General features: G+C 52.1%; 1 protein-coding gene across 1 annotated transcript; it reads right to left on the bottom strand.

Annotated features, from left to right (window-relative positions):
• Positions 1 to 4,726: 4,726 nt before the first annotated feature.
• Positions 4,727 to 6,053, bottom strand: PURB (purine rich element binding protein B). Its single transcript, XM_004582235.3, has one exon. The coding sequence runs from the start codon at positions 5,765 to 5,767 to the stop codon at positions 4,823 to 4,825; it is 945 nt and encodes a 314-aa protein (XP_004582292.2). The 5' UTR covers positions 5,768 to 6,053; the 3' UTR covers positions 4,727 to 4,822.
• Positions 6,054 to 13,253: the final 7,200 nt, after the last annotated feature.

Raw genomic sequence — 13,253 nt, 5'->3', positions numbered from 1 at the left:
CTTACAGGAAATGTAGTTCTTTTTTTTCTTTTCTACAAACTAACTCCCCCCTCCCCTGCCCCACCCACAACGCCCTTATTCAGTATATCGAATGGGAGTTGTAACTCTTCAGGCAGATAGCTAACTGAGTTACAGTACTCTAAAAACCAACCCTGAAAACTAATCATCTCATTCACTTACTGGAACTTCAGTGCTGTTGTCGACAGAAAAGAAAGTTACCTTAAGGCTCAAGGGAAAGTAACTTATTAAATTGTGAGTGCAGCATTGTTTACTCTCCCGTCCATTGGAAACTAGCAAAATGCATTCTGGATCAATAATACAAACTTTCTAACATTAGCAAAGACTTCTACTTTTCTCTTACAGAGAGTTAGAACAATATTTATAAGCAGATTATGTAGGGGAGCCTGAGAAACCATGATCTACATTACACAAAGAGTCCATGTATTTTGTGATCAAAAAGTGCTTTATCTTTGAGAAATGTCAGGGATAAAATGGAAATATACAATGTAAAATCACTTGACAACTTTTTCAAGTGAAGTACAAAGAGGAAAAAGGAGCAAAAAGATGGAGGCTCTGCTCTCTGAACAGGCCTTCTGCATGCGACTCTGGGGGTATTAAAGTAAAATTGTTTTAAGAATTAATACTAGCGGGGTTTCACACCACTCTACTCTAAAACCTGAGATTGGACATCAAAGCCGTCAACTTTGTTACTCATCCGAGCAATTCTGACACTTCCTAAAAATAGAAGACAACTCAATTGGTTTAACTCCAGGGTCAAAAACATGAACTTTCCCCAATCAAAAAGGAGACTGATCACAAACATATACCGAGTGCTGCAGAGCAACCACTCGTAGTAAACGAGTCATTTTCACCTAAGCAAAAAAGTCACTTGTCTCCTTCCCCTCTCATCAAGGCCACACTATTTTCAGATGAATATCTACTGAGAGATCAGTTGTGCATTGGACAAAGTACCATAATTGGGTTAAGAATGAAAACAAAATTTACAGTGAAGAATACTTATGTGCATGGCTTACACACTCCAGCTTCTCCTTAATGGCATCCACCCCCAGCAGCAAGGAGGATGCAGTTAGTCACCTTGCGCGGGTTACATCCTACACCCTGTGCAGCCAGCCACGAGAGTGCCTGAAGTGTGCAGCCGTTTACAGACCACTCAATATGAGGGCATTACATAACCAGCCTCTTTTGCCCACAACCCTGCATTTTCAGATAAGACAGGATAATTGTTTTGTTTTGAGAAAACCGAAGCTTGACTCTCTTAGAAGACCTGCGATTTCCTGCCAATGGGCCAGAGGTGCCAAAGGAAGCAGGAGGTTCACGGCTGCCCGCACCCTAGCCCCTCAGTCACCTGGCAGGAAATAATTATGGGAAGTGACGCGACAGCAGCTGTGTGGATCACAGCCACGGCCATTGGTACCACCTACGTGCCTCCGACAGTTACATAGGGTGTCTGGGTTTTTGGTTTGGTTTTCACTTTGATTTTTGGTGTCATACAGATTTCTCCCATTTTCTGCAGCATATGCACTGAGCAATTTGCTGACTAGAACTGCTGTTCCACTTGCTGAAACGATGCGTGGGGACAAGAGAAATCAGGAACGAGTAGAATCTCTTCACAAGTTTTTTTTTTTTCTCCTTTGATTCTATTCCTAAAATTTGGTATTTCATTTCTGAATACAGTAGTTTCAGAAACAACCCCTGCCAATGATGTGGAAAGGGGTTTTAGTGCTTAACCTCCCAGGAGTAGCACTATTCTGAGCAGCTAGGAGGGTCGCCAACGTACAGACAGAACCTCCGTTAGTTCACAGGAACAACTGCAAACTAAAGCAGGCAAACGGCTGTCTCCCAGTCTGCACAATGCCGTCATCTGGCTGGGATTCACGAAGACTGTCTCCTTTAGCAGGCTAACAGTTAAGAAGGAATCTATGCGCTTCAGATTTCTGTTGTCCCCAGTGACTGGAATGAGGATCAGTGAAATGCTACAATCCACCCACATCCTTCTGCAACCTTCCTGCAGTGGGAAGAGAGGCCGCGAACCACCCCTGCAGGAGAAACAACCCTTAGAGATTGGTTAAGACTTAAAAACCCACCACTATGATATTTACCACTTAATCTTACATAGGCAGGTCAAAATTTTAATATAAATTACTTTTGCCAACACATAGCTTATGCATTCTTTGCTCCTTGTTTTGGAGGATTCTCAAATTGATATCTAAAGACTTACATATGATATCTTACTGTTACATGGTCTAATGACTAAGAAAATTTCTCTGGTAACCAAAGCTGATGCCATATATGGTAGTGTTCTTGGCATACACTCTATATGCCTCAGACCACTTCCACATTCTTTCTATTCAGCTAATTATAGCTTAGTAGCCACTGGTGAAGGATTGTGAAGACCCTGTCATTTCTACAGAATAGAAAGGCAAGGCTTGTTACTGCAGTTCAGCCAACAATTCCGCCAAAAAAAAAGGAAAAAAAAAATCAACCAACCCTTTGAAAAGGAGAGGTGCTGCACCTTGGCTCACTGCAGCTGAGCACAGAACCACACTGAAGCGAGAGAACAACCGAGTTGGTCTACACAAAATTGTACGTGGCTTGAAAACAAAACAAAGTTACAGCAATCAACTAAAGCTGCAACCTTGATTTTCACTGCTGCCTTGGAGTCTGAAACGTAGACAGTTTCTGCAATCCTAATGCTAACTTCTCAGCTCTTTCACTAAAACTAGTTAGGAATTTGTTCTCCGCAGCAAAGAAAAAAAAACACTCAAAACACACAGGTAGATACAGCAGGACATTATTGAAAACAGCTGCCTTGTAGTACAAAATACAGTACAAGTATACGGATGTCATTAAAACATCAAAAATACTATTGCTCCCATACAATTTAGGAAACATTCTTTGCAACGGAGAAAAATTTAAAAGAAAAGCTTTAAAAAAACCTGTTTAAAAATCTACTGTGGATGATGAGTAGAGAAATAGTCTGAAAAGGGCACCAACGTCTGTGGCTTTTCCACTGTGTGTGTTTGTTTTGTTTTAAAATCTAAGATCAACAGTATTTGGAATCAGTCCTTTTTAAAAAAAAGCCTAATTATATATACACAATTATCTCCCTCCCTTAACCACAAATACATGAAAACGACCTTTTTGTAATTACTTATTTCCCAATAAATACAAAAAGATTGTATAGATTGAATAATACCAAAGTAAGATAATAAAAAGGATATGCAATAAATTAAAAAGGCAGCTCAAATAAAGGGCATGCATGCAGTTAAAAAAAAAAAAATCCTACGGCTGTGGAGGTGGGGTTACTTGCCTCCAGGTTGAGAAGGTGTCACACAAAGAATACCAGAAAACTCTGGAAAGAACATGAACTACCATTCAATTCAAAGTTGCCTAGGTCTATGGCATTTCGAGGAATACCTTTGGATGGAGGTCGAATTAACTTGATTAGTAAAAATAATTTCTACTGAAAATCCATTTAAAATTTAGAAGAGGCGATCCTTGAAAACCCCAACTTTTATTCTTGAAAGACAGCTGGATAAACTGGCACAAGCCAGCTTGTTGAAATTCCAAGATGGTATAAAAATGCTTCCAGGATAGAGTCAGCATACTCACACTTCCTTCAGTTCCACTCAGATGGACTTCGGCTTGCACCGGGAGCACTGCTTGAATCGCTCATCCGTCACTCGCCAACTTTGACTGTGAGGTACTGGTACAATGGAACAAGTTCTTAAAAATCTATTTTAAAAGAATAAATGATGCTGGAATTCTGAACCTGAGGATCTTTAGTGTGTGAACAAATCCACAGATTAAACTGAAGGTAAATTAAGACTTCAGCTTTGATTATTTCCAACTTTCCCATGAGGATGTGTAATCCATTAAAGCTCAGGCTTGGATAGCCACACTGTTCCTTTAGTAATCTTCAAGGTTTATGCTTTAAAATTCAGCCAACCAGTGGCCATAACAGCCAATTTGTCAGAATTAGCTGGCTCACACAGGGAGGCCTAGGGAGCTGGCTCTGCCTCACACCTAAGGAGGGATCAGGGAGGGACCTTAGTGAGCAGCAAGGAATCCGCTCAAGCAGTCGGCCTGGCTTTCTGCGCCTACCTCAGCAATCCCCATTATTCTGAACTTCAAAAAAAACAAAACAAAACAAAACAAAAACCAACAAAACAAAACAAAAACACCTTTTGGCCAACTATTTCAGTACTGGATTCTGGTTCAAGCATTGGTCTCTGGATTCATCTGCATCCCGGAAAACGATTCTGCAAAGAAAAGACAGGGGCCTTGGTCCAGGTTCCATCAAAACCATTGTTTTTCGAAACAATGGATCCAATTCATTTGTGGATTCTCCGATGGCTTCTGCACACTCAATCCTGCCCTGTCCACGACTGCTCTTCGTTGCATTCCCTCCCATAAACCCTCAGAACGGGGACTGCACAGGCCTCTCTCCTCTAGGCTCCGTGAAGATCCAAATGCTGATTTCAATGGAGGTGAAGGGACACTGCCATGTGAGCCGGGCAGCGACCTCGGGACCCCCGGCCCAGTTCACGGTGGCCAACGGGGGGCTCCGGGGAGCCGGGGGGGACACGCTGTCGTCCTGGGGGTGCTGTCAGCTCCTCGGGACGTTACTGCTTTTCTAACTGTCCGTGGCTGTTGGCTTAGGGCTATTTCTCTTAACTACAGGATTTTTTTTCTTCTGTTTTCTCTCGGTGGGGCCTCCCTCCTCCCTCTTCTCCGGCCCACCGGGAGAACGGGAAGGGGGCTGGCGGAGCGGGGAGGCCGGGCGGGGGCGGCTGCGGCCTCAGTCCTCGTCCACCTCCTCGCCCTCGGACTCGCCGCCGCCGCTGCCCCCGGCGCGGCGCTCGTACAGCTTGTCCCGCTGGCGCTCCTGGATCTCCTTCATCTCGTCGGCGTAGCGGCAGAAGGCGCCTCCGAACTTGCCCCAGGCCTTGAAGGGCACGGTGATGGCGTTGCGGTAGGACGGCTTCACCTCGCTCACGCGCAGGAACACCCCGTACTTGTTGCAGCCCACGTCGAAGAAGAAGCGCTTCGAGTCCACCGTGATGGACGTGCCCTCGGGCAGCTCGCCGTAGAGGCCGCCCCCGGGGCCGCCCGCGCCGCCCGCGCCGCCCGCCAGCTCGTCGTCCTCGGCGCCGTAGTCGTCGATGAGCTTGGCCAGCGCGTCGCGGAACTCGATGAGGCCCTGCGCGGGCAGCGCGATGGTCTGGCCGCTCTGCAGGCCGCCGGGCCCCGGGCCCCCGAAGCCGCCGCCGCCGCGGTTCACGGTCTGGCGGATGCGCAGGAAGCGGCCGCGCTGGTTCTCCTTGAGGTCCAGGTAGTACTTGCGGTTCTCGCGCACCAGGAACTCGCTCTTGAGCGCGCGCCGCGGGCCGCCGCCGTCCTCGGCGCCCGCCGCCAGCTGCTCGGGGCTGCTGGGGCCCAGCTGCGCGTAGTGCTCGATGAAGTCGCCCAGCGAGTCGCGGAACTCGGCGGCCACCGCCATGGACAGCGTGAGACGGCTCTTGGAGCCGCCCGCGCCCACCTCGGCGATCTTGAGGAAGCGGCCCTTGGCGTTCTGCTTCACGTCCAGGTAGAAGCGCTTGTTCTGGATGTCCAGGCGCTTCGAGGCCAGCTCCTGCGTCTCCTGCTCGCCGCCGCCGCCGCCGCCGCCGCCGCGGGGCGCGGGCTGGAAGCCGCCGGGCCCGCCGCCGCCGCCGCGCTCGCTGCCGCTGTCGCCGTCCGCCATCTTCTCGCCGCCGCGCTCGCGCCCCCGCCTCCGCCCTGCGGCTCGCGTCCGGGCCCCCCGGCCTCGCCCGCCGGCTCCTCACGCGCGCCCGCCGCTCATCCCCGGCCGCCGCCGCCGCCGCCGCCGCCCCCCATCGCCTCCGCGCCCCGCCCCCGCCGCTTCCGCGCCGCCCGGCCCGCTTCCGGCGCGCGGCGGTCCCGGACGGCCCTCCGCCCCGCCCGCGGCCCCTGGCGGCCGGAAGCCCGCGCGCCCCGAGGCCCGGCGCGCGGGTGACGTCACGGGCCGCGCAGCCTCGCGGCGGGCGGGCCGAGCCCCTGCTGGGCTCCGCGTGGTCGGGCGGCTGAGGCCTTCGGTGTCCGTGCAGGCGTCGGTCGACGGCTGTGTACGCGGTTCGTGCAGGAGGCGGTTCCCGGCGGGGTTGGCGAGGGCCTCGGAAGCCGCTTGGGGTGCCAGGGCCAGAGCTGTGGACGTGGGGGACGCGGAGACATGCGGGTCGGCCCGGACGGGCCGTCAGCCGTGCGGGAGTCCGGACCCCCGCAGCCGTGATGAGAGGTGTTATTTCCAGCAGGGAGGCGGCTCTTACGGTCCAGAGATCAGTGAGCCCTCGCTGTCGTTCAGCAGCCTGACAAAGCCTTCGAACGCCTTAACTTGCTGAGTTTGTTTCCCCGTCCTGGGGGTCTTGTAAAGTGTCACGAGAGCCACTTACAGAGGACAGACCCTGCGGTTGCGCGACCCGGTTCGAAATGTGTAAGCTTGACTAGCTAATGTGCCCAAGCTGAACTTTCCTTTCTGTCGTGAAATACAGGTGTTATTAAACAGTGTGATAAGGGACCCGTACCCAGAGTGTATCAAGAACCGATGTAACTCCGGATAGATAACGTTTTTTTTTAAAAAAAAAAAGGTAAGGAATTTCAGGCATACCTTGACCCAGGCAATGGGTTCCTCCGCTCCTCCTGTCTGGCTCGCTGCTATTTGCAGGGGAAGGCAGCAGAAGACGGCCTAAGTCCTTGGGCCCCTACACCACTTGAGGACCCGTGGGCTCTGGACTCCATGTTACTGCTCCAGCTCCTGGGTTTGGCCTGGGCTACCCCACCTGCTTGTTGAGGCGATTTGGAGAGTAAACCAGTGGATGGAAGATCTCTCCCTCTCCACCTGCTTTTCAGATAAAAAATTTTACTTTTATTTTTTTAAGATTTATCTATTTTTATTACAAAGTCAGATACACAGAGAGGAGGAGAGATAGGAAGATCCTCCATCCGATGATTCACTCCCCAAGTGACCGCAATGTCTGGTACTATGCTGATCCGGAGCCAGGAGCCAGGAACCTCCTCCAGGTCTCCCACACGGGTGCAGGGTTCCAAAGCTTTGGGCCGTCCTTGACTGCTTTCCCAGGCCACAAGCAGGGAGCTGGATGGGAAATGGAGCTGCCGGGATTAGAACCAGTGCCCATATGGGATCCCGGGGCTTTCAAGGCGAGGACTTTAGCCGCTAGGCCACGCTGCCGGGCCCTCAAATAAAAAAATTTTAAAGGATGTATTTATTTTTAGTTGAAAGTAAGGAAGAGAGACAAAAAGATCTTCCATCCACTGATTTCACTCCCCATGCGGGTGTGATTCCCAGAGCCTCTTCTGGGTCTCCCACTGCGTACAGGGTCCCAAGGCTTTGGGTCATCCTTTATTGCTTTCCCAGGCCATAGGCAGGGAACTAGATGAGAAGTGGGGCCCCTGGGACACAAACTGGAGTTCATATGGGATGCCAGCACTGCAGGTGGAAAATTAGTTTACTGCGTCACGGCACTGGCCCGCAGTCACCTGCCTGTGTAGGGGCTCCTGCTGCTCCGTTCGTGCCAAGGAGTCTGTCTGTTCATCTCTGAGCCCTTTGGAGTGAGCAAAGAAAGCTTTTCCTGTGTTGGGTCAGTGCCTTCTCTCTTTGAAATTCTACTCTTTTTTTTTTTTTTTAAATCTGACCTGGGATTTTTCTCCGCTTCCGGATAGTCAACATTCACACATTTTTGGAAACTTCGTGGTTCTGATTTTTAAATGCCTGCGATCATAGAATTTTTATGTCCCATATCTAGTTTGTCTGGAATGTATTTTGGTGTGTAATGTGAAGTGAAGAATTCAAACAATGCCCTTCAAATGGCCAGCCAATTGTTCCAATACTATTTATTGGATAATCCTCCTGGGACGGGGCTCAGCAGGTGGACATAGGGACAGGTTATTTTAGGCAGAGGGAACATATGTCCCAGCTGCGGCATACGGGTGTTTGGAGCCCAGGACCTGTGAGGAGTGGAATGGGGGAGGCCATGAGGGTGGCTGGGCTGAAGGCCACCGTGGGCACCTTTGGTGGCAGGCAGCAGAGAGCTCCGGCTGGGTTGAAATGTAGGTGGGGAGCTTTGGAGCTGTGCCAGTGCTGTACTGCCCTGTGCTTTGTGGAGCTGACCCGTGGGAGCGAGCGGCAGGGGAAGGCTGCTGTGGGTCTGGGAGGAACTTGGAGCATTCAAGAGGCAGCTGAGAGGCCCTGAGTGAGTGTGGAGGGTGGCTGGGGTGCAGCTGCCTTTCTCAGCATAGGGGAGAGAGTTTCAGTGTTAAGCTGAGGTCTGTACCTACCTATTGCTGTGGGCATCAGGGGCCTGGCACTTGGCACTCAGAGCTGTTCCCAGGCATTTTGGCAATAGCACACTTTGTCCCCAGAAGTTTATGATTCTGGGCGGCCTTAAGCCCCTGCATCAACTGTGTTTTGGCAAGTTGGGGATAGCGTGAGTGGAGCTGGCTGATTGGGACACCCGAGTCTAGTGGCAGGGTGAGTCGTTGGGGGCAGATGAGCCAGCAGATGGGCTGTTTCGCCCATCTTATTTTTATTGTTATTATCATATTATGATATAGTTCCATAGGCCTTGGGATTTCCTTTACCACCACTCCAGATCCCCCTCCGAGTTCCCTTATATTATTACTATCACATTGTTCTTCGTAAACAGTCATATGTCCATCACGGCAGGCACTAACTGTGGCAGAGTCCAGCATTCTGTTGTCAAGACACAGTTAACAGTTTCATTGGCAGTTCATCTCTGATCTGGAAGTAGAGATGCATACTGCATTGTATCCTCACATCTGGATATGATAGTCTCCATTACACAGTTACCATACATCCCCTTAAATGAAAAGCCACAATGCAAAATCAACAACAGGAAGAAAAATAGAAATTTACAACGCCATGAAGTTCTCAAGAGGTTTTGATAGTTCAACAGTCCTGAATTGTCAATCCCGCCACTCCAATTGCAATGAAATCTCTCCAGAATCCACTGGCTGCTATGGTCCAACTTATAGTTTCTGAATGCCCTGATATTCACTGCTGACACTTGGTTGGAGCAGTTGATCAATTTGTTCTGACCTCTGTCCTTTGCCATGGTATCAGGTGTCCTCTGGAGGTTCCAATGTACTGCCATATCCTCCATTTGGATATGCTGTCCACTGCTCCATCTGTGCCAATACAGGGTCTGGCACAATCTGTCACGCAAATCAGCTTACACACACACTGGTAGTTGCAATTACTGCGTCAGTTCTATCTCCAGCCCTGTGTTTTACACAAACCAAAGGATGTTGGAGTCCAGCCTGATCCTACCCACCACATACTCGGCCTTCATGCAAACCAGTGGGTGCTGCAGCCTAGTTGGAGTGATCCGCAATAACCCCCACCAGGCCCGCCCCCATCCTGGTTCCCGTGCTTGCCAATATGTACAGGTGACTGGTCCCGTCTGTCCCATATCCCATTCGACTCATACATGTCAAAAGGCATTGAAGCCCAGTTCATCCCAACCAGCCCCACTATCCAGTCCACACTGGTGCCAGCGGGTACCACCATCTGTCCAACCATGCTTGCACCTGGCAGAATTTGCCTCCCGTGCCAGTACCTGCCAGCTGATGCTGTGGCAAAGCCCAACCCACCTACACCCACTCTGGCTTATGCATGTACCAGAAGGTACAGTCAGGCCAGCCTGGCTTTTCCCTGATTCAGCTCACATGTAGCCCATCAAATGTTGGTACCCTGCCTGACCTGGTCTGCCCCCATCCCAGCTCTCATGCTCACCAGTTGGAGTAGTGGCCCAATAGGGGTACCCCCAGTCCTCCCACTGGCTCTGTCCTCACCACTCCCCAGGTTTCATATGTGCTAGTTGGGTGCTGTGGCCCAGTCTGGCACAGCCCACCTCACCTCAACAGGACTGTCTCGCTTCTCTGTCTCTCTGCCTGTGCTTTCCAAATAAATAAAAAACAAATGTTTAACAGAACAAGTGCTCACACCTGAATGTGTGGCGGGAAGTGTGCGGGGAGAGGTCACCGGTGGCAGAAGGCACAGCCAAAGGCCACATGGGCCCATGAGGCAAGAAGGGGTTCCATGGGGTTGTGCCAGAAACCCCTGGAGGCCTAGAGTGGGTGCAGGAGGTAGGCACTTGGGAGGGGGCTGGGGGCTCGGAAAGGGATCAGCGTCCTGGTGTGGAGACAAGGTGGCCTGAACTGCGTGTCGGCACTGAACCTGCCGGCGGGGCTGCAGGCAGCAGATGGGAGTGGGCTTTGCCAGGGCTGGGAGGCGGGCCGGGGTGGGTGGGGATGCCAAGCTTGAGAGATGGCTTCAGATGGGCAGTCCTGAGCAGAGCCAGGCCCGGCATTCGATGGAACTGGGCCAGGAGAATGAGGAAGAGGTGGTTACATGTGACAAGGAGGGAATGAGCTCCGAGTTCTGGACTTTGAAATAGAAAATGTCAGGTGGCTGGGTGGTTACAAGAGCAGTCCTGCTAACCTGCTGCCACGTTTGCTTTGCTGTCTCTGTAGCCTCTTCCTCCGTCTCCAGTTCCTTTTCAGTGTGTGTGTGTGTGTGTGTGTGCATTTTTTCATTTTTGTTTCCTAAAACAAGGCCGCTGTCCCACCCAAGTCAGAATTGAGAAAGCAGCACTTGCACGCACGTGCGCACACACACACGCACACACACACACTGCTGCCGCCCCATCTGGCATTTCCTTCCCGCCTCGCCCAGTGTCCTGATTGCAGCAAGGGCACTTCCCCAGCACTCAGTGGCCCAGGCCTTCCTCTCCCTCGTCCATGGCTTCCCTGGTTGATTCTTTAGTATACCAACGGCATCTGGAGGAGCGGGGACTGGGTCTTGTGTCCACTGTCCCCCTGTGGGGTTTGAAAAGCTTTGGATCCTCAGAAGCCTGCCGTCTGCCCTTCTCCCCCACCCCCGCCCGGCACACAGTGCTGCCTGTGTGCTGCGCCAGCCTGTGCCTGATGCCCGGGTTGGCGGGAAGAGCTGCCAGGAAGGCCTGGGAGCCATCCAAAGGGGTTCATGCCTAACCTGGGCTGGAAGCCACATGCAGCTCCCAGAGCCCTTGCTATGAGCTGTTGTCTTGTCTTTTCCACCCCTTGGCATCTGAAATGAAACTAGATCTGAGAGAAGCAGGTGAGAAGGGAGGCGGCTGTGTGGTGGGCCCAGCACCCTGGCATGGGCGCACCCCAGACACCCAGTCCAGGCCTCGGCTGCAAGCGCATGGCAGCTGGCAGAGCCTAGCATCCAGCTGGCGCAAGCCAGAGCCTCGGGCTTGGATTCGTGTGCTCGAAGTACAATTGTGCCTCTCGTACAGTCTGAAGAGCTTGCCTCATCCTGGCTCTGGGTGGGGGCTTGCACCTGCTGTTTATTCTGGGGCTTCTGTTTTCCACAGGGTGAAAACTATCTCCTCACCCTGACACTGGGTTCCAGAAAATGCAATTTCTTCTTGGACTTGGGGCTTATTGGCCACCCTCAAACCCCTCTGTGATTTGGGGCATCCTCTTGGGGCACCCCAGAGGTGGAGCTTTGATTGTGGAACCTGTAGTCCCCCAGCGCTGCCCCGGTCCTGGGAACCCTTAGGAGGCATGTCTGTGACAAAGCTGGAGCTGTGGACTGTTCCAGACTGCTGCAGCCTGGCACCCTGCGAGTGTGGTCTGCCTGCCTGGGGCCCATGTTCCCCTTTCCAGCTGCCTGGCAGGGATGCCCATGAAGTCCTTGCTGAATGGCCTTGAATAGGAAGGGACAGTGCAGCTGCTGCAGTGTGTGTGCTGGGTCTCTTCTCAGAAGACCCAGCTTTTACCAGGGTTCCAGCCACCCCGCTCCCCAACACACATGCCTAGTTTCAGAGGACAAATGCAGGTGCCCCAGCGCCATGACTTCCAAGGGAGCAGTACACCCCACACCAGTCGCCCTGCCATGGGCAGGTCTGAGAAGCTTGCTCCTGCTGGTGGTGTGCAAGCCCCATCACCCCACAGGAAGAGGACACACCACAGCTCCTCCCAGGGTGGCCGTGGCTCTTGCAGGCCCTCTGGCCAACAGCTGAGAGGGAGGAGCTTCCGGCTAGACTCCAGCTGCCCTAGCCCGTGCAGCCAGCTGTTGCGTGGACAAAGCCTTGAGTCAGGGCTGTGGTGCCAGCTGCCACAGGCAACAAGTTTGCCCTTTCCGGGTGCCCTAGGTCACTCGGGGACTTGGTGTGGGACCAGCCAACAGTCCATCTGTTCTGGCTTCTCACCCAGAAAATCTCGGTGCCCCCGTTTTCTTCCCTCCCCTTCCAGAAGCGCCTTCTGGCTCAGACCCTGGCTCCTGCCTTGTTTCTCCGTCTGCTCCTCTGCTTGGCCAATGCCAGGACCTCATGCAGGCTGGCCAGTGCCCAGGTCTGCACTGGGCACTGCTTAGAGCCACGTGACAAGGGCCTAAAGCAAAGTGTGCCCGTAGCCTCTAAAAGATCTTTCCTGAAAGAAAGTGACGCAGGGAAGGCATTCTAGCCCTGTAGCATTGGGCTAGAATCAGAGATGGCGGTATGAGCTCATGGCCTATTCCACACACGGGTGGATGCTGGAATACACCAGCATAGTCACACACACAGATAGAGAAATATACCCGCGGGTGTGCTCACACACACAAGCAGAGAAACACTTGTGCCTGTTCATACAGACCTAAAAAGAACACTTCTTATTCGCACATAGATTGGTACCAAAATATACATGTGTGTATTCATACATATGCAAATGCAGAACCACCCAGGCACATTTTTACATGTGCTGATGACCACATGCATGTGTGCGCACCCTGCCTCCCAGCCGTGGTTGTGCTCCAAGAGAAGGAGCATGCCCTAATCACTAAACCCGTTCCCTGGAGCCGGAGCTCCTGGGAGAGAGGGCTGGCGAGAGCAAGAAGTCGTGCCTGGAATATCCTGCGGCTGGAAGGTAGAACGTGCCCAAGAGCGAGGGCACACAAGGACACTCCTGCCGGCTACTGCAGTAGTAGCAGGGCACCAGCTGCAGAGTTAAATCAGAAGCCAGGGAGTGAAACAGTGGATGGAAGATGTCTCTTTCCCTGTGTCTGGCTCCCTCTTGCTCCCTATCTCCTTCTGACTTTCCAATAAGAATAAATGAATCTTAAAGAAAAAAAAGCTCCCAGTTGAGTTTCATGCACTGAGGGTCCAGAG

This window comes from Ochotona princeps, chromosome 20, assembly GCF_030435755.1.
Source record: "Ochotona princeps isolate mOchPri1 chromosome 20, mOchPri1.hap1, whole genome shotgun sequence".
Lineage (NCBI taxonomy): Eukaryota > Metazoa > Chordata > Mammalia > Lagomorpha > Ochotonidae > Ochotona > Ochotona princeps.
The sequence above is the reverse complement of the archived record's forward strand: the minus strand, read 5'-3'. Positions and strand labels throughout refer to the sequence as shown.

Bases quoted from the DNA above. Each gene is read 5' to 3' on its own strand.
- PURB (XM_004582235.3), bottom strand. From the start codon at position 5,767: ATGGCGGACGGCGACAGCGGCAGCGAGCGCGGCGGCGGCGGCGGGCCC.